General features: G+C 38.6%; 1 protein-coding gene across 4 annotated transcripts; it reads left to right on the forward strand.

Moving 5' to 3' along the window:
- Positions 1 to 665: 665 nt before the first annotated feature.
- Positions 666 to 23,832, forward strand: LOC132156922 (zinc finger FYVE domain-containing protein 26-like). 4 transcript variants are annotated; one of them, XM_059566001.1, is made up of 40 exons: positions 666 to 959; positions 1,220 to 1,295; positions 1,408 to 1,488; positions 2,443 to 2,932; positions 3,559 to 3,683; positions 3,905 to 4,069; positions 4,738 to 4,826; positions 5,422 to 5,555; positions 5,630 to 5,821; positions 6,320 to 6,910; positions 7,283 to 7,453; positions 7,531 to 7,682; positions 7,956 to 8,199; positions 8,735 to 8,998; positions 9,071 to 9,181; positions 9,274 to 9,444; positions 10,248 to 10,484; positions 10,583 to 10,688; positions 10,764 to 11,599; positions 12,304 to 12,500; positions 12,840 to 12,944; positions 13,481 to 13,603; positions 13,828 to 14,001; positions 14,095 to 14,344; positions 14,487 to 14,579; positions 14,704 to 14,873; positions 15,019 to 15,152; positions 16,091 to 16,119; positions 16,231 to 16,364; positions 16,495 to 16,715; positions 17,328 to 17,475; positions 17,671 to 17,880; positions 17,997 to 18,212; positions 18,824 to 19,021; positions 19,098 to 19,294; positions 19,525 to 19,684; positions 20,925 to 20,984; positions 21,073 to 21,255; positions 22,637 to 22,687; positions 22,778 to 23,832. In XM_059566001.1, exons 1-40 carry the CDS (start codon positions 769 to 771, stop codon positions 22,964 to 22,966), a joined length of 7,668 nt encoding a protein of 2,555 aa, XP_059421984.1. In that variant the 5' UTR covers positions 666 to 768; the 3' UTR covers positions 22,967 to 23,832. The 4 variants fall into 4 exon arrangements, with proteins under 4 accessions (XP_059421984.1, XP_059421986.1, XP_059421985.1 ...); XM_059566003.1 differs by having other exon boundaries at positions 10,251 to 10,484; XM_059566002.1 differs by having other exon boundaries at positions 5,633 to 5,821.
- The last annotated feature ends 271 nt before the right edge of the window (positions 23,833 to 24,103 follow it).

The raw sequence follows: 24,103 nt of genomic DNA on the forward strand, positions 1-24,103 counted from the left end.
AATGCATTTGCCATTCCTACCCCCTCTTTCCTTTCTATTGTTTTGACCCTTGAACTGACATCTCCTGGATCAGCTGATGGAGTCACATGACTCGGCTCTCTCATGGCCACACACAGCTGATGGCAAGCGCATTTGAACGCGCTCTTCTTTAGTCTGGGATATAAACGACAAACTCAAATCGTGAGTGCTAATTTAATCATTCATCTGTTCTTGTACGTAAGCGTAAAACGATGTAGGCTACTGACGTTTGACAGTGTAGTTAATTTGCTCTCTTCCAAACTATTTTAAGTGGGCAGTGTCTGTTGTTTTGCTGTCATCGTTTCGCTTTTAGGAGCTGTTACATAAACCAAAGTTTAAAACACACTAATTGCAATGTAAATACGTTATAGAAGTCGTTAACAGACTAAATCCAAGAAATGCTGACATCAATTCTGTAACTTTTTCTGCTTTAGGTTTTAACCGGTTCAGATCTTCTTACTTGAAGTCTGTACATTTTTGTTGGCTTTGGGTTTATTATTATTATTATTATATCTTATAATTGTTATTTTATTCAAAATAAATGCTTTACTGGACCTTTATAAAAATGTGTGCATATATTGTGAATTTAATTTGATCTCACTTATTAGATGGTTACAAAACCGCTCATGTTTTTTTTCTTTCAATTTCCATCCTCTCTTATCTAAATGTGGAATACTTCAAGGCACATGTGAGGTCAGTAATCTTTACGTGGACCCCAACAGACTGCTGAATCAAAGCGGACTATCTATCATGCATCCGTTTGGCCGTGAAGAAGAGACCTCCAGACGCGAGCTCTTCGGATTCTTCACGCGGTGTTTGACGCGCGGTGAGTGGGAGCTCGCGGCAGCCTGCGTGGGTCAGCTCGGCGATTCGAGCGGAGATGATCCTCATGGCCCACACAGTATCGTTAAAGCCATCGTTACCCACCCATACCCGCTCAGGTGAGTGACTCTGACAGGAATAAACTACAGGAATGCTCATTAAAGTCATAAATGACATGAACCAATGCTGAGAACAATAGTGTATTCAAATCCATTTTCCTCTTTCTGTGGATAGTGGTTACAATAGTTATAGTAGCTTTTGGTGGAAACTGTTGTTGTCATTATAAGAGGTACTTAACATTTCATTATGTTAAGGGTTCAAGAGGCTAAAGTTAAGATTTTTTAGGAAACGCATCTGTTTTTCTTTTGTTTATACCTAGATGGGAAACAGTGGGCAGCCCTCACAGACTGGCCTGGTATTGGCTTCAGGTTCTGGAAAAACATACTAAAATAAAGGTGTGCGTTTTCGCTGGATTAAATTTTTCATGTATGGTTCACGTCAGAAGCATTCATCACTGTTGTCGGTAACTCCTTTTCCTGATGCAGATTATGGTTACCTTTTCTGCAGGTGAGTGGGTCTGTGAAGAGAGAATTGGAGTTCATGTTGCTTCTAGAGGAACTTGGAGATGTGCCACTGTCTGTGCTTAAGGTATGACACATTTCAACTACTGTATGCTGATACCAAGTATGTAGCATATAAAGTAAGTTAGTGCTGACACTGTTGTAACAACTTTATGGTTTTTTATTGACAAACCTAAGATTATATCTTTTGCTTTGAACTCTGATAAGGTTCTACTCTATCGGTTGCTGTTGTGCACATGTGCACAGTTGAGCAAGACACTATAATAACATTTTATTTTTGCATTCTTTTTTTCCAGTCTGACAAATATTGCATCCCTTTTCCATGTTTAAAAATCCTAATGTAGCAATAGACACTTTTTAAATGACAGTGTTTCCAGAAGTCTAAAAAAGGTCCATTGTTATTAGTGAAAGTGATGTATGAAGTGCAGCTTACACAGAAGTCAATCTCAAACCAAGCAGTTTTTCTGTTGGCCCATTCAACCAAGATTTGCAAAACCTTTTGACTAAAAAAAAAAAAAAAAAAAAAATTCAAAATTTCATGGAATCCTTTTGAAATTATTTTGCCCTTGAAATATTGCAGGACAGTGATACATGTAACTGCACCTTAAGGCAAAATAGCTTGCATGCTTTGTGGAAATTTCTTTTACTTTTTTAAATTTCTTTTACTGAGATGTATATCATCTCTTTGATGGCCTCTGTAGACATGATGTGTGTGTCCTGAAAGATTTATACACTATAACTAAAAGTCATGTGTTTGTTTCAAATTAAATTCATTTTAAATTGTCCAAAATGTGCTCTAATAATGTTTTTTTTAAAACATTAATGTGGCTCCCCTTATAACAACATCTCTTCTCTGTAAACAATCACAGCAAGTAACAGCAATCCAACGATCCAATAAATTCTACAAAATCAAGTGTCATCTTAAATTATTTTCACATTTGATATATGTCGCAATAAAGAAGAAACAATGATCACAATTTGTGTTTCTTGCCGTCTTTACTTGGCTCTATGTCTTCAATAGGAGCTGCATGAAGCCTTTCTGTACTCTGAGGAAGTAAAGGGAAAGATTCCAGGTGTTTGCACCCCTCCACTGAGCGCTGCTGTTCTATCCTGCCTCCGTTCTCTTTTAACCCGCCAGCAGCCGCGGCTCTGCCACTCTCTCATCAGCTTCCTTCAGCACTCAGGCCACTCTAGAGACCACGCCTTACAGGACGTCTTCATCCAGCATCTCACCGAGCGAGTGAACGTGCCTGTGGAAGAGAGGAGCAAGAAATGGGTGGAAGAGGTGTGTTCAGCACTGGCCTTAGCACCATGGGGGCCAGATAGGTCAAATGCTCAGCTAGAGACTCTGTGGGAGGGTTTGTGGTCAGCTAGAGAAGGGCCCATGACAGAGGAGAGGATTCTGGGATGTCTGTTGAGGCCGCAGGGCCAGGCTCTGTTAACGTCGTACAGCTCCACAGCAGTCAGACTGCTCAAAGAGAAACTGCTGAGAGAGGCTCCACATACACAGGGTGAGTCAATTAAATTGACTGTGATCATACACACAACCAGGTTCAGATTCGCATTTTGTTTCTGTAATAATCTGTCATTTTTTTCTATGAATCTTGAAGCCAGATACTGAAATTGAAACTATAGTAATAGATTTGTCTGATTTGTTAATGATTACTGTGTAATATATTTTTTGGAAATCGCAATAAACTTTGAGTAGAAGAAAAGTTCAGAAGAACAGCATTTATTTGGAATCATTTTTTTTTGTGAAATTATAAATGTCTAATTGGTATTGTTTCTGGAAACTAAAACTAGATCAGCTGTATGTCAACTGTAATTTAAAGTCTTAAAAGGCAAGTCTGGGCCACCATAAATAGTGGTATTGATTCCAATGTTCCAGTGTTGTGTTTTAAGGAAATGAATGAGGTTGTTACTGGTGTGTGTGTGTGTGTGTGTGTGTGTGTGCGTGCCACCTCCTCTACTTTAACTTTTCACACTTCTGCTCATGTGGTTGTAGTTCCCTCCCAAAGCATGTTCAGTTGTCACACCATTTGCATGTGATGTATTTTGTTTTATTTTGTATTATTATTTTTTAATAGACATCATTGTGTTGTTGATTGTCAAAAACTCATCCCTTATTTCCTTCTAGTGGACTTACCTGATCTGGAAAGGGTCATGCTTGGCTTGTGCTGTCATGGTGACAAGCGTTTGGTGTGGAAAGCCATTTACTTTGAGTGTTTGAGCACTGGAAAGCACTTTCTGGAGCAGGTCTTGGTAGGTGCACACACTCAGGCAAACAGAAGCCTAGAAATAAGTGAATGTGTAAAATAGAATTTGTCAGTATTTTTCTGCACTGTTTCAAAGTTAGTCAGTGAGACTTATCAAGTTAATAAAGTTTCATTCATTTGAAAACATTATTTATATAATAGTATAGATGAAAGCAACACATTTTTTCCTGTTTTAGAATTGCAGTGATATATTCTTGTTGTTTGCAGCTTACTGGTTTAGATCTTATAAAGCGGGAGGAGTTTGCCAAACTGGAAACACTATTGCAGGCTGAGTTTCAGCCTTTGTCCCGCCTCTTGCTGTTATTGGGCTGGATGCATTGTCAAAGCCTGGATTCTGCCAAAACCCTTTTAAGAGTCCTACATAACCAACAGGTCAGTAGTCAAATATGTGACTGTCAGTACAAAGTCACTTAGGTGCTTAGGGGTTGATAGAACAATAATACATTGGTTGTAGTTGCACAGGAATGTTGGACTATAACCAGCTGCACAATAAACACCTACAACGCATTCATTGTAGCAAACCAGTACTTTGTAAACATAACATTGTCAAAAAATCACCATGGATAGATAATCTTGAAATATTAGAAAAATAATGCACACCCAAGGTGGTGATGTGGCCACGACGCAAAGCGGAGTGTGCATTATTTTTCTAATATTTCCAGAATAATTCAACGGCCCGTTGTCAATTATTCCTTACTAATGTTACAAGAAAGTGTTGTGTTGTCTAATAGGGGCCACACATGCTTTGTACAGTTAATGTTCAGTGAGAGCAGTCTAATTTTTTAAGTCCATATTTACTTAAAAAAAACATTTACTTCAAAAATTCCCTCCAGCTAAAGGGTGTTCTTTACATCTAAATTAGTTTGAGTCTATTAGATATAGTAGTTGACATTCACAAGAAAAGTGTTCTTTGTTTATCTATCTATCTATCTATCTATCTATCTATATATGAATGTATGTATGTTTATATATATACATGTATATATTCCACATTAGTATGTGTCAATGTGAATGAATGATTGAGTTCTTTCTTTCTGTAGCCCCAGACAAATGATTCAGTATTGAGTGATTTAGCTTGCACTCTGTCCTCTCAACTTGGTGTGCTGGAATGGTGTGACCAGAACAACCCGTGAGTTAAAACCCTGTTGTAAGCTTTCTTTTTTGCAAAAAATGTGATTTAACCTAATGTATGTCCAAAAGTTGTAAGTTATGTAAATTATTTCTGTTTATGGATTAATAGCTATTTGTTCATCTACACTACTATAAAGTCTTGTGCTCACCAAGGCTGCATTTATTTGATCAAAAAGACAGTAAAAAGCAATATTGTGAAATATTATTACAATTTAAAATAACTTTGTTTTAATATTATTTATTCCTGTAATGGCAAAGCTGAATTTTCCACAGCCATTACTCCAGTCTTCACACAATCCTTCAGAAATCATTGAATTGGTGCTACAGAAGGTTTTCTTCTCAATATAAAAAAAAATTGTGCTGGAAAAGAGATAATGGAAAAAAATATTTTTTTCAAGATTCTTTGATTTTTTTTTTTTTTTGTAACAATATAAATGTTTTTACTGTCACTTTTGATCAATTCAATGTATCATTGGCAAATAAAAATGTTAATTTCTTGCAAAAAAAAATAACAAACAAAAAAACAACTTACTATCCTCAGTCTTTTGAACAGTAGTGTATATGTTTATTAATTGGTATGCATACTTGTACAGAGGGATATCTCATGATGCCTTGCTGAGTCACTTACACATGCTGGACCATCACTCTGCCCTCTATGTGCTGCACACCCTGACACCCCTCGCCAAATACGAGGAGCACAGAGTTCTGGAACTACTGCAGAAAACAGGTATGAGACACAGGGGGTACATTTGAATTCACATAGAACTGCAGAAACATTAAATCTTTGTTCTACTTTTGTAGCAGATCCTTCATTAGTGGACGCAGCCAGCAGCTCTGTCCAGCGGAACATCACTCTGTTTCGAGGCTTCTGTGCCATGAAGTATGCCCTTTATGCCATCTGTGTGAACGCACACACGCACCCCGGCTGCCTGGACTGTGAGCCACTGCATCAGCAGCAGACAGAGGTGGGACCGAGGGAGGAGCCAACCGAAGGTGACAGTGCTGATTATCTTTTTTTTAATACAGTAACAAAAATGTACCATGGAGTTATGTTTTTTTAAGGTTTTGATAATTGTCTAAATGCCATAGTGATTCCATGAATTGGGTAATTAGTTGGTGTCAGTTTGTTCTGTTTCTTTATGTTATTCTATACCGATGGATAATGATGAGATCAGATCTCTGTGTGGAGCACTGGCTGTTTTCAGACTCCTTGTGCAAACAAAAATCTCACTGGATTATTACAATTAATGGCTAAACGAATGTTTGGAAATGTAAACTGATATTTCCTACTGACGCACTACAGCAAAAGATAAGAATAACTGACTGAAAACCATTTTTACCTGGTGAAAATACTAGTGTTCTAATCATTTTGGCCATCACGGTAGAATGGTATCCCTTTTTACAAGGGATTTTTTTTCCTGTAAATGTGAATGGCAAAGTTTAAATAAATATGATAACATAAGTTTATCTTTCCTTCTTTACTCTTCCCAGGATGCTCTGATCTATTCCAGCACTACCTATCAGAATGTCAACTGTACCTGGAAGCTGTTCCACCATTGTTCCGTTTGGAACTCTTGGAGAACATTTTCTCCCTCATCTTCCTTTCTGACTTGGACTTCAGCCCACAATCAGATCAGATCAGCACTGGAACTGAAACCAAAACAGACACACACACAGAGAAAATGAAACCAAACAGTGCTAAAAGTATAAGCACAGCTGAGAGTGTCTTAAGTGCAGAAAAGCAAGTTGGAATGATGGAGGAATTGATAGAAGAGATCCAAAGTAGAGATTCTGATCAGATGAACCCTGAGCTGGGCCACCTGTCAGGGTGCCGGGGGTTTCTGGTGGATTTGAGTGTAATGGAAGGGATTCTGCGTCTGGTGAAGGAGGGCTTGGAGGGTGTGTGTGGAGTCGGGCAGGAAGACGGCAGGGCGCTTGCAGCTGATGTGGAGTTGGCAGAGAGTATAGGATGTTCTGTTACAGCGGAAACATTCAGTGCCCGCTTACAGAGATTGTCTAAATACACGGCCGAAGCCCAGTGGAGATTGCAGATTGTTACTAGCAACCATGACAATGGGAATGGTGAGAAATGCAAAGTAGCATTGATATTCATGTTGCAAGGGTTTAATACATATACTACCATTAAAAAAAATTGGGGTAATGAATTTATTTTATTTAGTTTATTCAGCAAAGAGACATTCAAATTAATCAAAAGGGACAGTAAAGATATTTATAATGTTACAAAACATTGCAAATAAACACAGTTCTTTTGAACTCTCTATTTATTAAAGATCGTCAAAAATGTATGACTGCTTCCACAAAAATATTAAGCAGCACAACTGTCAATAATAATATATTTTACAGTATGTTTGATCAATTAAACGCAGCCTTGATGAGCATAAAAAACTTTTGAACAGTAAAACACTGCATGTATGTTTGTGTGTGTTTGTTTAGATGGCTTGTGCCTTCCATCTCCACTCCCCAGTCCGGCACCTCCACTGAAACGCCAGGGCAGTGGCAGCAGCAGTTCAGGTGTTCGGAGGAAGAGAAGAAACCATAGACACCGCTCTGAACATCACGCCTCAACTGAACGTCAGAACGGGGAGGTCAGCACCAGCACCTCAGGTCAGTTCACACATTTACTAAAACCTCCTTCCCACATCCTGGCTAAACACTCACATTGATCATTGCTTGTGCTGCAGATGGCGGAGTGTGTGTTGGGGCTGTGTGCCGTAGGAATGAAGTGTGTTCATGTGGTGGACCCCACAGTTGGCTGGTACCTGCGATGCTCTCCCCACCTGAGTCTCTCCTCATCGCCTGCATACGCAGAGGAAACTACATAGAGGCCCAGCAGGTAAGATATGATGTCACTTTTTACCACAAAACCCCAGAGATGAAGTCATTCTCATGATGATGAAGGCACTGTATGTTGACACATTACCACCCCTTTCTATCATTTAAGGGTACAGACAGAATATACGCAGGTCTAAAAGGAATCTGGGAAACATTCTTAGCATTTTCTGCACTAATTTATTCTGTGTGGACCTCATTAGTCAATGCTGGTGGTCCAGATCCATCCGCTTGGGCTTCTTTAATGGTATGTGTTTGTGTTGTGTGTGTTTATTAGGTGATTGCGATGTACGGCTTGGAGAACTCTGAGTGTGCAGGTGAACTGGTCTTTATGGACCGGTACCGGGAGGTCCTGACTGAGCTGGCTCAGGTGGAGCAGAAGATAGAGAGCCAGTCACTTTCTTCATCGTCCTCGTCTTCAGAGGGTCTGGGCACAGTGGGTGTTGCTCCAGGGGGCAGGACCAGAATGGGCAGCAGCAGCAGATTAACACTTAAAAGCATTGGGAGCGCAGCAGCTGCAGGTATTGCACAAACACATTTACCTAACTAAAGAGGACATGCCATAGACTTGAATTTTTTTATATAGCACAATGCAGTCCAAAAAAAAAAATATTCATCTGTTTTGCAAAAAACATTTTTATTAATATTATGAGTTCTATTATGTCAAATAAAAAGTTTACATTACATATGTTTTTTTTTTTGTTTCACAAAATAAGAATTTATTTCAGTTAATGTTTATTTAAATTTCGGGTAATTAAATATTTTTTTAATGGTTTTAATTTTAGTTTCAGTTTTTGTAAACTAATATCAGAACATCATAATTTTTCTTTGTGGTGCACATATTTTGTGAAAGAGTGTGATGTGCTAGGGCAAAACAGGCATTTTTTAATTTTTATTAGCACCCTAAAATTTGTAAGAACGTATTTGGATTTTATTTAACAAATATGATACAGGGTGGTATAATTACCTAAGGCTAACCCATAAAAAAATTAAGTGGTCGCATTTTTGTGAATTACTGATATCTATAGACCTACTTACTGTCTACTTATTTTTTAGGCATGGCCTTTTATTCTATCTCTGATGTGGCCGAACGTTTACTCAGTACCTCAAGCCGGCCAATACTCTGTCTAGAGGACAATTACTGGCTCTCCCAGCGCTCTGTAGACTCCCCAGACCTCGTCCAACCCCTGCTGGAAGAGTTGAGCCCTGCGGCTATGGCAGCCTTTGACCTCACCTGCTGTCAGTGTACACTGTGGAAAACTTCAAGGCAGCTGCTCGAGGCTGCCGAAAGAAGACTCAGCGGCTTTCTGGAGGCCAGAGGTGAGCCTGCATCAAGCAACTTTACTTAGGCCATCTTTATTGCCGAGTCCTGACTTATTTTGCCCACCGCAGGTATGCGAGTAGATCCAAAGGTTCTTCACACCAGCGGTATCAGAGGCTTCCCTTCAGTACTGCAGCAAATCAGCAAGGTCCTTAATAGAACCTCCACCAGCAAAGGAACAAGTAAAAAATATTTTTTTGTTTACAGTTGCATGCTCACTTATATTTTTGTTTACTTTACATAGCCTCTTTATTGTAACATCGTTCTACTCTAGACTGTAATGGAGAGGAGAATGCTGTCTACAGTCCCTTCGGCTGCAGTGCTCAGGAAGTGCTGCTCTCTTGTCATTCAACATTAACAGAGGAGAGTATCACTTCCCGGCTAAACCTGAATCAGCGCCTAGAGGTCACACTTCAAACCCTGACCTCTGCCACCAACAGCTCAGGTATTAGCAAAGTGAGCTTGGCATTATCTTTGTGCTCATTTTAGCACATCTTTGGCGCAAAACATGATGATAATCATAGATTTTGTTCCGGAATTGTAAAAATTTTTCTCAATGTGTCGTAGTTAAGCACTTTACAGAAAATATTCTAGTCTAAAACATTGTTTTTTTGTGCCCTGTAGACTACAGACATTTAAGGGGGCCTTATAAATTATTAAAATGTTAAATCCTCTTTAAAAATTGGTTCGGTAGTCTTTTTACCTCTGAACCATATATATATATATATATATAAATATTATTTTGTTATGTTGATTCTCATTGGCTGATTTTAATGGAAGCCTGTTTACAAAACCATTATGACATAAAATTTGAAATTATTAGATAAAAAATGACAGTTTTTACAAAAAAGACAAAAAAGCTGAAATTGTGATTTAAAATATAGGAGTTTTGACATAAAAGTTGAAACGGACAAAGTCAAAACTATGAGAAACAGTAATCACAACACAAAAAGTCAATCATTACAAAAAGATGAAATTATGAATAAAAAATATGTATATTCAAAACTGATATAAAATGTAGAAATCAGTAATTTCAATTCTTAAAACACTGTCATCATTATAATTCATTGAGAAAGATGTTATTGCAGCTTATATTCATTAAATGGTTTGGATTAATTGCGGAGACACTTTTAATTCTTGATGCAATAACATCATATTATATCAAATACAACTCTCATTCCAAGGCTTTTAAATTTTTTTTAAATGTAATTTCTGTTATTAATTTTGGCTGCTTCTATTCCCCTGTAGTAGATGGTCTGGCGGGGAGCTCTCTCCTGACGGCGCTGACTGAACAGGCTGGTCTTAGGCAGTCTGAACTCGATTCCCACCCAGTACGGACTGCTATGAAACAACTCCTACAGTATGTAGACCAGCTCTGCCCGTCTGAGCCTGACAGCACCCCTGGCAGACCAGATTACATACGCAACTTCCTTGATTATGTCAATGTGTTGGCTTCAGTACTGGTGCGCAGTCTATGGTCAGAAGGTAAAACTATACAGTAGGCATGCCATTTCAGTAATTCTGTTGACTGTAATCTTTAAGTATCATGAGCTCTAAATCTGATATTTGTGGTCTGACCTTAGATCAGTCCACGGAAGTGAAACTCGGAAATCCTCTATTACTTTTGCTTCAGTCGCCCAGCCAGCTTCTCTCTCTCCTGCTGTTTGACAGACAGGTGTCACCTGACAGGTAAATAAGGAACTGTCTTTCTTAAAGTGCTGCATTTTACAATAACATATTAGTCATATATGTCTCTTTTTGCAGGGTTCTGCATCTCCTGCAGCAGGAGCGGCTGCGTTTGAGTGTGCAACAGGTTGTAGTTCAGCGCTGCTGTGAAACTCTCGCTCTCTGGGATTCTAGGGCTATGACATTTTCTCAGGGGCAGCCGAGGATTGCAGGGCTCAACAATGGGGCGTTCTGCCCAGCCAGCATTGCCTCAATTCTCCAGCAGTATGTTCTGGAGTGCGCCCCTTCTCTTGACCTCTCTGACCCCGCCACAACCTCTGACCCCAGTTCTGAGTCTGAGGTCTCTGTGGAGGACATGTCTGCTACATCCACCAATCTCTCCACTTCTCCGCCCTCGCCGTTTTCATGCCCTACTTCTTCTTTTCTCCTCACTCCATCTGCGCTGTCTTTCCTGAAGTCCCGTTCCCCCCTCGTCGCCGCCCTGGCTTGCCTCAGTGCCAGTCGGGGTGGTGTGACCCGAGCTGCCTCCTCTGGCTGGTCAGGCTATTTTCGCGGATCTGGACGCAAAGAAGTGGTTTTGGATGGAGACCAGATCTCAAAGGAAGGGGAATGCCTGCTTAAAAACTTCCCTATCCTGCGAATGTACCTACGGACCATGGCTGAGCCAGTTCTAGGGGTCTCGTTGGAAGCAGATGAGGGTCTTGGGGCAGCTCTCTGTGGGAAGCCTGTGGTGGGAATGTTGTTTTCTGGCTTGCAGAGCAATGTGGGACAAGCAATGGCTGCTGAGGCTTTTCAGCAAGCCCTAAATATGGGGGATCTGAACAGAGCCCTAGATCTCCTAGAGCTGTATGCACAACCTTGCAGTCAGGAGGGGGCAGTCCGGGACAAACTACTGGCAGGCACTGCCCTGCAAGGTAAGATTTACCTGGGTGACACAATGTCTGGTACAGTTTTTACTTTCTACTAAGATTTACTTGTTTTACCATCAAAAGTTCCATAAAGTGACAAAAGTTACATATCTTGGAGTCAAAAAAAAAAAAAAGTCAAAAGTTAAATATCTTGGATGTTATATTTTAGGGCAAAAAATGCCCCCTTAATCTATATTCTGTTCTATTCTGGGTTTTGTGCCTCTGCAGAGAGTTTAGTGACCTGTAACAGTCAGATTTCTTTATTTTCTTTATCTCTTTTATCTCTATTCTCTGCCTACATCCGAGTGAAATTAATTATCAAAAAAGAAAACGGTAAAATCTTATCTCAATGCATCAGTTCATTGGATGTTAAGATATGGGCGTAGCATTTCAAGGAGAGGGGTTTAAGCAGACTAAAAGATTGGAGAATATATGCCAGTCATTTAAAACCGAGTAATATTGGTATCATGTGTATTATTTACAGCTTCCTTTGTATTTGTTGTCAGACAGAGAATTAATTTTAATCAATTGATTTCATTTATTCAGTTGAAGTATCTGACAGTATGTTCTATAAATCTTTGGTTCAAAATAAACACATTTTGGGGGGATTAATCTCATAAATAATCATAACTAAATAGTTCTGACAGTCTTTGACAAGACCATAAATAAGGTTGTTTTATAGATGTCTTTGTGTTTGTCTCTTTGTAAAGAATGCAGCAGTGCGGAGCAGTTGTTTCGTGTAAGGGACTGGGAACTGCGTGCACGTGTGGTCCTCCAGGGTTTGGACCGCTGGCCTTTACAAGTGTGTTTAGAGCTGGTGCAATTCTGTATCAGTGACCAGAACACCCAGGATCCATTCAGAGAGCAGCTACAGCAGAGAAAACATGAGCTGGATATGTACCAGCAGGTCAGTCTGACACAGCAATACTCTTCTTATTTACTGTATCAGTCTTAGAATGGCAAGCAGAATTCTGTTTTGCTATGTGCTTGTATTTTTACCCATGTATTACCATGTTCCCATAATTTAAATATCTTTGTTAAGACACTTTAATGTGCATAAACATGCTAGTAAGTATAAAAAAAAACTGCAGTACCATGTCATCTTCTGTCTGTTTTTATAAGCTCCAGACAGAGGCTGAAATTACTGTTCTGTTTTTGGATTACAATCAGTGCCAGTTTTTGTGCACATTTAAACTGTAATGTCCATATTGCAGAAGTTGGCTGTTGACATAATCCTGTCATTTAGATGCTGAGTTTGCAGCAACCATTGCCATGGGAGACGTGGCAGGAGTTGAGAGAGGAGTCTACAAAGAATCCTGAATCTGTATTCAGTCTAATGCTGGAGGCCAGGGTAAGTCTATGGAAAGATTTGAAAAACAATCACTGGATAGTACAACTGTAATCTAATATGCTGTCCTGTCAGATTTGCTGTATATGCTTTCTAGCATATAAAACAGAGTAGGTTAGATATCACCAGAGGGAATTTGGGTAGCATTAAAGCCATTCTGTGTGAAATTATGTGTGCCATTTTTAATGAAAGAGACAGAGGTAACGGATTTCTATAAACTCTAATGCTACCATGTTCTGTGACCTTGCTGTATATGTTTCATTTTCTTGGAGGTTAGGCATCATGAGAGGGATTTCAGGTAACCGCCATTCTGTGTGAAATAGAGAGAGGCAATTTTTCTTCTAAAACCTATTACACTGTACTGTGTCTGCAGCTGTTCACAGCAGACCAAAATGTGTTCTAGAGTAAGAAACAAAGGATATTGGATATCATCAAAGAGTGAATTTTTATAGAGTGTTTTGTGTTTTTGAAAGCATTTTGTCATTTTAATAAAAAAAAGATTTATTAGATTTATGAAGGATAAATGTGTGTGTTTTTAGGAGTTTGAGTTGTGTACCCAGTGGGTGCAGCTGTATTCAGTCTCCGATCAGTCTCGAATGCAGCTGCAGACCGAGCACCTGCTATACCTCCTTGAACAGAATCACACAGAAGATGCTTTTCAGGTGTGTATGTGTTTTTATGTGTTCTCTTGGCTACCATTGTATCTGAATAAAGTTATTTAGTTTAGTTTGTAAATTAATTTCATGCCAACAGTGACCCCAAATCAGGCCCATATTATTCATAAGCATATGGATATTGACTAGCTTTGTGGGTGCTAACTGTGTAACTAACTGTGCATAACGCTATAAGTAAACAGACTTGACTCTGTGTGTCTCTCTGTATACAGCTCTTGGAGGCTCTCTCTGATTCAGTGGGTTTGGAAGTTAGTGAGCGAGCCCTGGATCGAAGACCTGGATTAGCTGCCTGTCACTTCCTGTCAGACTACCTCACCCTACACTTCCAGAGTCAGATGACCCCAGCACGAAGACGCCACATCAATGCCCTTCACCTTGGCTCCAAGGTAACAATGTTTGACCTAACCAAATAACACACTGATTCAGATGGAACAAGAAGTGTGTGTGACAGAATAGTGTGGTGTGCTTACCTGTAACAGGTTCTACTCACTCTGCCTGAAGCATCACATCAGGACTATTTTTCCCTGCTGTCTGATCCGCTTCTCATGCTGGAGCAGCTGCTGATGAATCTTAAGGTAGACTGGGCTACTGTTGCCATCAACACTCTACGGAGCCTTCTGCCGACTCAGGACGCTGGCATCACCAACCAACACATTGACACCCTACTGGCAGATTACGCCCGGAAGGCTCTTGATTTTCCATATGCACCCAGAGAGTGGTCACGTTCGGGTGAGTTTGAACGGTGGATCCGTCCTTTAACCGAATTGTTAGTTGAAAACAAGCATTCCTGTCTTATTAGAGGTTTTAAATCATTATATTGGAACTTTTCTTTTCATTAATCTATTTCTCTTCCTCTCTCTTTCTGTCTCAGACTCTGTCATTAGTCTGCAAGATGCATTTCTGCAGTGTCCAGCCCAGGAGAGCGGCCCCTCTTCTCCAAGCCGCACCCCTCCTCCATCAGCAGGTATAAGCCACACCTCTTTCGCTGACCATGCTTTTTGTCCTTAGCCACACTCTATTTAGCATGCAACCCGGAAGGTGAAAATACCTTCTAGTTTATAAGTCATGTTTGCACACACATTCTTCAGGCAGCACACCCATGCATACACCCTCCAGTGAGAGACGCTCCAGTGAGAAGAGGATCCGGAAGCTGGCCACACCTTTCACCCCTCCTGAAAAAACCCCTGACCGCAAGGACTGGATCCCAGACCACAAACAGCACATCTGTATGGTCTGCCAGAGGGAGAGATTCACCATGGTGAGAGAGGCAGAGTGTAGGAGTGAAATAGGCTGTGAATAATCTAATCTGATAGGATGTGCTCCTGCTGTGATTTCCTGCTCTGCTCTCTATTAGGCCTCTCTTTAAGAATTAGAGTTTTAACATAAATCTTTTCCTGTGTCAGTTTAACAGACGGCACCACTGCAGACGCTGTGGCAGGCTGGTGTGTCATTCGTGCTCCAGCAGGAAGATGGTTGTAGAGGGCTCTGAAGAGCCTGTCAGGGTCTGTGACCAGTGCTACAACTTCTTCCACATGGAGTAAGACACATTAACAAACCCTTTTTAAAAGCCAGATCATACTTTTGTATTCGTCATTGAACTTGTTATTAATATGGTCGGTAACTATGAACCAGTCGTACAAGAGTACTATGATTCCCAGATGAATTATTCTTATGAGCTGATTTGTTTAAGTGAATCAAACACATGCAGCTTAAAAATGTACTTATGTTATGAAACTTAAATCAGTTTAGTTACTGTACCCGCTGTTTGATTTTAAAGTACTGAACAGCAGCTAATTTTGTCAGAGTAGATCAAATGGAACATTGTTACACATATTTTGTTGTTATTCATATTGATATTGATATTAATTTTTATGTATATATATATATATATATAATATTAAATTAAATTAAGGTGAATTATTGTGTTGTATTTATGCCACATCTAAACAATGAGAAAATGAAATTGTTTTGGGTCAGCCAGATTTAAGAAATGAATAGTTTTTTTCAGCAAGTATGCATTTAATTGATGCATTAAGTTGTTCATCAAAGAATCTTAAGAAAAGAATCAGTTTCTACAAAAATATTAAACTGTAGTTTTTAAAAGTTCACAATAATAAGAAATGTTTTCTGAGCAGCAGATCAGGATATTAGATAATTACAGGATTAGGATTGTATGACACTGAAGACGTAATGACTGCTGAAAATTCAGCTTTACCATCACAAGAATACATTTTTATTTGAAAATATATTATACATAGTATAATATATGCAGTATTGGTGAACATAGGAGACTTACTGGCCCCAAACTTTTGAAGATTTCTTTTAGTGAAAAGTACTAATAGAACCATTAAGTAACCAGAGCTATTAAGAGAAATCAGAATAGGATCTAGTTGTAGCACACCTGAAAATGTAATGCTTCTCACCCTAATCTAGGATTTTTATGTACATTGATTTCTCATGTTGTGTTTATTGCAGCTCAGATGAGGAGCATGAACAGGGGGAAGGTAAACTTGTCTCTGTTTGGTTCATTTCACATCTTATGGTTGTATGGCAAAATAATGATACCTTTACTCAGATGATGATTACGAGATTGTAAACGAAACTTTTCTCAGTAGCTGGCAGCCCTGCATCTGTTGATGGAGTCCTAAATGGGGTTCTCAGTCTGCCTGAGGTGCCACGAAAGCAGTACCGCCTGACTCCAAACCCGGCAGAGAACCAGCAGCTGAAGAGCGAGTTCTACTATGAGCAGGTGTGATTTTCTACTCCCATTGGAGCTGAAGGATTGCTTGTTTGACAGTGATTGGTTTAAATGTGATCTCTTTTATATTGTCTCATTTATATTTGATAAATATATAAGTTTTTCTCTCTTTATGTTAAAGGCACCCAGCGCATCCCTGTGTGTGGCTATACTGACGCTACACAGTGATCACGCAGCCTGCGGGCAACAGCTGATTGGCCACTGCTGCTCACTCTCCCGCAAACTGACCAATCCTGAGGTGGATGCGCGTCTGCTGACAGATGTGATGCGACAGCTGCTGTTCAGTGCCAAACTCATGTTTGTGAACGCAGGATGCACCCATGAGCCTGCACTCTGTGACAGGTGAGAAACACACACCTTTACATGTCTAATCTGCAGGTAGTATCTTTTTTCTGTATTTTAATATTAAAAGCATTAAATTGATTTTATGTTCCAAAGTCTCTTATGCTGCTGTGTTTATTTGGTAAAAAAAAAAACACAATAACAAAAAAAGAAAAACAGTAATATTGTGAAATGTTTTTACAATTTAAACGGTTTTCTATTTTAATATATTTTAAAAATAATATTTTAATAAAATATTTTCCTGTGATAGTAAAGCTGAATTTTCAGCAGCCATTACTCTAGTCTTCAGTGTCACATGATCCTTTAGAGATCATTTTAATATGCTGATTTGTCACTTGAGATATTTCTTATTATTATCATGTAAAAAATAAAATGGTTGTGTTGCTTGCTTAATATTTTTGTGCAACCCACAATACTTTTTTTCAGGGCACTTTAATGAATACATTTTGAACATTTAAATGATCAAAATATTTGAAATTATAGAAATTGTTTGAAACATTAGAAATGTCTTTTAATGTTTTGATAAAAGTATACAATTATTTTTAGAAACTAATTTGAAAAACAATGTATGTACCTTTCACTTGTTTTTAATTCTTCTCTCTCCATCCACAGCTACATCAGTAAGGTGGATGTGTTGAAGATCCTAGTCAGTGCAAACTACAAATACATTCCATCTCTGGACGATATTCAGGAAATGACTGCAGTCACACGTCTGCGCAACCAGCTGCTGGAGGCCGAACACTACCAGCTAGCTGTGGAGGTGAGATTTAAATTAAAGGTTTAATCAAAGATGACTTTCATGTCATCCTTTACTCACATTCATGATTTTCTTGCTTCTGTTGAGCACAAAAGGAGATTTTATACAATAAAAGAGAAAATGGTTTTTAATCTAGTGACCTGTCATGATTTTGGGTTCAGCTATTTTTTGCAACCAGTTTTTGTTTATTATGCTCAGGTTTCGACTAAGAGTGGACTAGACCCGAATGGAGTTTGGCAGGCGTGGGGTATGGCGTCTTTGAAGGCTGGAAATCTGAGTGGGGCCAGGGAGAAGTTCGCCCGCTGTCTGAAAGCACCAGTAGATCGGAACCAGCTAAACCATGGAGGAAGACTTCTGCAGGAGATCGTTCAGCACCTGGAGTCCACAGTCAATCCCACTCTGAGCACGGTAATGATACACCCGGACACAGAAGACACAGACTTGACTTGTTGAGATCCTTGACGTTCCTTACAGGGAAATGCACACTCATCGTCTGCCTTTTTTTTGTTGTTGTTGTCATATAGACGGTGGATGAGGACATCCTGGCCTCCTTGCGTGAGCTGGAGGAGGCTCTCTCTGATTCTGCTCCTCTAGATGGAGCAGAGGGCAGAGTTCAGCAGTGCAGCTATTATCAGGAGTGTCTGTTTTACCTGCTCACTTATGGCACACACCTAAGCCTCATCAGCTTTTACCTGCGGCACGACTCCCTGAAAGACGCACTCACCCACATACAGAACAAGGTTCTGCAAAGTTAAAGAGCACTTTAAATCTGTTTTTTTTTTAAGAACTCCACTAATGTATGAAAGAGAAATTTTTTTACTTTTTAATTATCAAAAGTGATAGTAAAATTTTTTTATAAATGCCTGTTTCAAATAAATGCTGTTATTTGAACTTTCTATTCATCAGAAAATACTACAAAAATCTATCATGGTTTCCACAAAAATATTAAGGAACACGATTGTTTTTAGCATTGATAATACATCAGCATATTAGAATGAATTCTGAAGTGTCTTTAACACTAAAAACGGGATTCATGGCTTCTGAAGATTCAGCTTTGACATCACTGAAATAAATGGCATTTTAAATGATCATTAAATAGAAAACAGTTATTTGAAAACAGTAATTATTAATAATTATTCACTGTATTTTACAGTATTTTTGATCAAATAAATGCAGCCTTGGTGAACATGAGACTTCTTTCAAAACACAAATTATTGTCTAATCCCAAGTTTATGAATCACTTTGTATATGTAATCTGATTTTTTTTAGCAGTATGTTTTATATGACATACGAGGAACATATTTATGTTTATACATTTTCTGTCTTGTTTTTTCTCTCTGTCTGTTTCTAGGAGTGTTCAGAGGATGTGTTCCTGGAGGGCATATTTCAGCCCTGTCTTGAACGTGGACAGCTAGGGGCTTTGCAGGGTCATTTAGAAACTCTGGACCCCACACTAGAGACCTGGGGCCGTTACCTTCTTTCTGCCTGTCAGTTGCTCCAGCGCAGGGGACACTACCATTCTCTGTACCAACTCCAGCAGTTCATGATGGTGCTTAAAAAAAACATGCACATATTTTCCCTTCTTCAATAGCATTCCGCTATAATTTTCTCCCCTCTCTTTGTAGGATCACATTCGTGCCGCTATGACCTGTATCCGCTTCTTTTCTCACGGTGCTCAGTCATATCTGCAGCTGGGAGAACAGCAGCGCTGGCTGATCCGAGCCAAAGAGCACCTTAGAACTTACCTGCAGGAACAACAAAGCCGCAGGAAATCACACAGCTCCTCTTTCAGGAAGAAAATGAGCTCCACTGATGTCTCCAGGTATTTTAGTCAAATCGATTTTTGAATTATATTGGAGAGAAATGAAACAGCCAGATGCAAACTGTATGCCAACTTGTAGCTAATATAATTTACTAGTATTTGCATTATGTATAATAACATACATTGAATTTAAATATTATATAATCAGTACTGATAAGAGTTTCCATTACGTTCCTCAGTATTTTGGCTTTGGGCAATTTCAATGTGGTAATTGAACATAAATGTTGCAGACACATGCACACAATTGAGCTGCAGCTGGAGGTGACACGCTTCTTACACCGCTGTGAAAGCTCACCATCCAGGACAGCTGTAGGCCCCACCCTCACAGGGAACAGTGCCCCACCCACTCTGTTTGGAAACAGCCCCATGAAAGTGGATGTGGCCTGCAAGGTGAGCCAAGAAAACATGTTCTTCAGTATAAACACAATCTAGTCTGTTTCTAAAGGTGTGGACTGATTTCTGTCAAAAGGAAAAGATTTCACCTTTGAAAATTCACAGAACAATAGTAATAGTAACCAAACCTGATTTTTGAAGGTTGCATTCAAGACAGTTTTTCACGTCCTTGCATTTATAGGATAGATTGTATTAAAGTGAGGGGAGAGTGGAAATGCTGCATATCTATTAATTTTTTAAAATAAATATTTCAATGAACTATTTAAAATGGATAAATAAATCAATACATTTCTGCTCTTTTCTGGTCTGTGATGTGTGTATATTATGTTTGTAAGTGTTTAACTGTAAGTATTTCCCTGAATGGATTTTACCCTGATTGCACGAGCTGATTATTTTGAAGTGTGTATGAGTAATGCATATTGTTGGAAAAGGGATATGTATGGATATAGTTTACAGCATTAACCTTACAGAATACTGAAATAGATTATAGATAAACTGAAATATTATAAACATAAAAATAATCCTATTTCATAACATTTAACCCGCACATTATGCTTAAAGTGCTGTACTCTGAGGCTGCAATTATACTACATGCATGGCCTAATGCAGATTAGATTTTTTCAGTGACGTAATATAACATTTTAAACCAGATTTGAAAGTGGCCCAAATCAGGTGCTTTTGCTGTTTATATGCATGCAACAAGATCTGGTCTGTGCCAAATATGTACACTACTATTCAAAGGTTTAGGGTTGATTTAATGGAACTTCTTTGAAATAGGTTTCTTGTTTATTGGATTGAAAATACAGAAAAAACAGTAATATTGTGAAGTAAAATTATTAAAATGTAAAATAACTTATTTATTCCTGTGATGGAAAAATTTTCAGCATCCATTACTTTAGTCTTCAGTGTCACATGATACTTAAGAAGTGATTACAATATGCTAATTTGGTGCTCAAGAAACTTTTATTGATTATCATTTAATAATAAATCATTTAATATGATTGTTGAAAAATGTTGCTTAGTATTTTGAAATATATATATATTTTAAAGCATGAATTATATTTAAATAAAAAATAAAAATCTTACTTAGCCCAAATTTTTTATGGTAGTGTATATACAAAAAAACAAAAAAAACCTCAAACCTGGTTGACAGTGCATTGTGGCATAGATCTAATTGAGACTAAAGATGAATTCAAAAGGAGACAAATATAAACATACCTCTCTGCATATTGCACAGGTGATGCTGGGAGGCAAGAACATTGAGGAAGGTTTTGGCATTGCATATCGAGTAATACAGGTAAGCACTTATGACACAGCTATTACAGACTGAATCTTTGTCTTGTTCATATCTGACTCTGATTCTCTTCTTCATTAATGTGATGCAGGACTTCCAATTGGAGGCGCTGGCAGTGTACATACGTGTCGGACAGTGCCTTGTCCGGCAGCATCAGTACTCGTCTGTGCGCCAGCTGCTGAAGTGTGTAGGGGAGTCTGGGACAGCCTCTAAACATGACTGTGACGCTATTGTGCTCAGCTGTGTCTCAGTAGCTGATAAGAGTCCAGCTGATGTGAGTTCCCAACCTAACAATCTTTCTGGATTTGCGTTACTGCATTTGTATTACACATACATATATATATATATATATATATATATATATATATATATATATATATATATATATATATACGACTATAAGTCGCATTTATTTAGATCCAAGAACCAAGAGAAAACATTACCGTCTACAGCCGCTGCTCAGTGCTCCTGTAGCCTACCACTGAAAACAACTGAAAACTGTTAACTGTAATATTAACTCAATTTATTTAACAAAATCCAAGACCAAGGACAGATATTGGTAATCTGGAAAGGCAAGTTATTCAGCTAACGGTACAAAATAGTACACAGAACAACAGGCTGAATAGGTGCCCAGTATGTTAACATAACACATTAACAGTGAGCTACACAAAAGCATAAAGAACATACCCGGGAGGCTGAATAGTCTTAAATTAACATAACAAGCCAGGGAGTCCAACAGTTACCGGTAACGTTAAGCAAATTCATCAAGCTCCCACTTTACCATTTTCATTGGTAGGCTACAGGAGCACTGAGCAGTATAGAGCGCCCTCTCGCGGCTGTAGACGGGAATGTTTTCTGTTGGTTCATGTCAAAGTAATTTTGATAAATAGGTCGCACCTGACTATAAGTCGCTGGACCGACAAACAATGAAAAAAAATTGCTTTAAATTACTGCTTTAAATTGCTTTAAATGACTTTTTTCCCCTACATCATTCTGCACTCTATACACCATAACGACAAAGCAAAAAAACTGTTTTTTAACATTTGCAAATGTATTAATTCCATTGCATAAGTAATCCTGTGACATCTGAAATTTAGCTCAGGAGGATTCATATTGCTTGTACAGTAGATGTTACTACACTTAAAGTGAAGATGACCTGTGGCAAATTCAATTGAATGCTTATGATTTGGAAAGACACACGTCTTAATAAAAGGTCTAACAGCTGAATATGCATATCAGAGCAAAAACCAAGCCCTGAGCTCAAAATAACTGCCTGTAGAGCTCAGACAGGATTGCATCAAACCAAACATCTGGAGAAGAGTTCAGAAAAAACCTGCTTCATGAAGGTTCACAGAATCATATAAACTTAATTATCCATAATGGAAGACGTTTGAAACAACTAGAACTCTTCCAAACTGAACAACTGATATTACTGTGCTTGAATGGCCTGCTAACTCGCCTGACCTCAACCAAATCGAGAATCAAGAAGCTGCTATCAATGCAACCTTGGCTTCAATAACACCTGTTTTGTAAATCTTTTTTTATCTATCTATCATATGTGTGTGTGTGTGTGTGTGTGTGTATGTGTATGTGTATATTGTATAATATAGAATGTGTATGTAAATTTTTTTTTAAAAAGTTTTTCTTTTGTTTAGGCTAAAGAATTAGAAGGCTTGATTCTAGAATCTAAGAGTCCAGAAAACAAGGTGTGGTTTCTCTCTTTCTCAGTCTTTCTTTTTTTTCCTCACACACTTTCTTGCTCTCATTCACACGCTTTTCTTACTCTCTCTCTGTAGATAAAGGCATATCTTCAGTGCAGTAAGCTGCGGGCTGCGTATCTCCAGGCTGTGAAGCTTGAGCTTGTGAAGGCAGCTCCATTTGTACAGGATGTGATGCGGGCCGCTGAGAGCTCAGGTGACTCTGTCATGCACGATATCTGCCGCCAGTGGCTCTCGGAGCATCAGGAACGATTGTCACGGCAATGACATAGCAATAACTGATAACCACTAACAGTTTCTATTGTGAACTCTAATTCCTGTTGGTCACTGGGGTATTCTGCTCTGCTTTGATTGGCTGGAGTGAAACAGTATGCCAGGAAATGAATCACCATTGTGCCACTTTTGTTACATCATGTCTATTCACAATCTAGCTTATGATGGACCTTATCCACTGAGAATCTGATCCGCTCGATCTATCGATCCCCGTCAGAAAGAAAACTGCTTAACATCACGAAACATTTTACAATTATGGCAAAATACACATCTGTGCTTTTTACTATTTGACTGAGCTTATTCTCTTACCTCAGGAAAAGGGATTTTTCTTCTAATCACTGTGACTAAATCTTATCCTGATGGAACAAGGTCATATGGTAGTGAAGTTATCTGGAGTCTGCCATTAAATTAATTCTTATCTGAGTTCATGGCAAATTTGCAGTGGTGTTACTATAAATTTAGTGTCACATCAGCTCTCTCTCTAAAAAAAAAGGCAGTTTATTTTGGTCATCAGTGAGAGATTGCAATCTGATGTGGTTAAACTACAAAATGTATTGTTAAAAGGGAAGGTGTGAATTACAGGCATTATGATGAGGGAGCGCTGAGAACAAATATATGCAGTGTCTTAAATACTGCGAAACTCTAACAGTTACAGTGGGAAACTAAGGGATTCTGGGTATAACGTTGCGATTTTCGAATTATACTGTATCAGTGAAATGTTGTTTACGTGTTTGTCTATAACACAGATTACCCTATAATTAACGCCCTGAAATTATGTGCACGATTTATAAATGTGTGTGAGAGAGGGTGTGTGTATATATTTACAGTATGTTAATCAGATTAAACAGTCTCTGACCCTCCTTTAATGTTTCATAATGTCAACTCTGTGAATGTGTATAAATTCTTTGTGTGAAGTTAATAATTTTAAAAAGGTGGTTTACTATTTTTTTAGGGATATGTTAAAGGGATATTTCACCCCAAAATTAAAATTGTCAAGTCATTTACTTATCTTCATATTATTCCAAACCTTTCATCTTTAATCTTATTTTAATGTTCCAGAGACGGAAGTAAGTCATACAGGTTTGGAATGACATGAGAGTGAGTAAATGATGACAGAATTCAAGTTTTTAG

Source organism: Carassius carassius, chromosome 14 (genome assembly GCF_963082965.1).
Source record: "Carassius carassius chromosome 14, fCarCar2.1, whole genome shotgun sequence".
Taxonomy (NCBI): Eukaryota; Metazoa; Chordata; class Actinopteri; order Cypriniformes; family Cyprinidae; genus Carassius; species Carassius carassius.

Coding starts and splice junctions, on each gene's coding strand:
- LOC132156922 (XM_059566001.1), top strand. CDS start 769: ATGCATCCGTTTGGCCGTGAAGAAGAGACCTCCAGACGCGAGCTCTTC. Junction 8,999..9,070: donor CGGCTTTCTGGAGGCCAGAG/GTGAGCCTGCAT, acceptor TGCCCACCGCAG/GTATGCGAGTAGATCCAAAG. Junction 14,874..15,018: donor AGAGGGAGAGATTCACCATG/GTGAGAGAGGCA, acceptor TTCCTGTGTCAG/TTTAACAGACGGCACCACTG.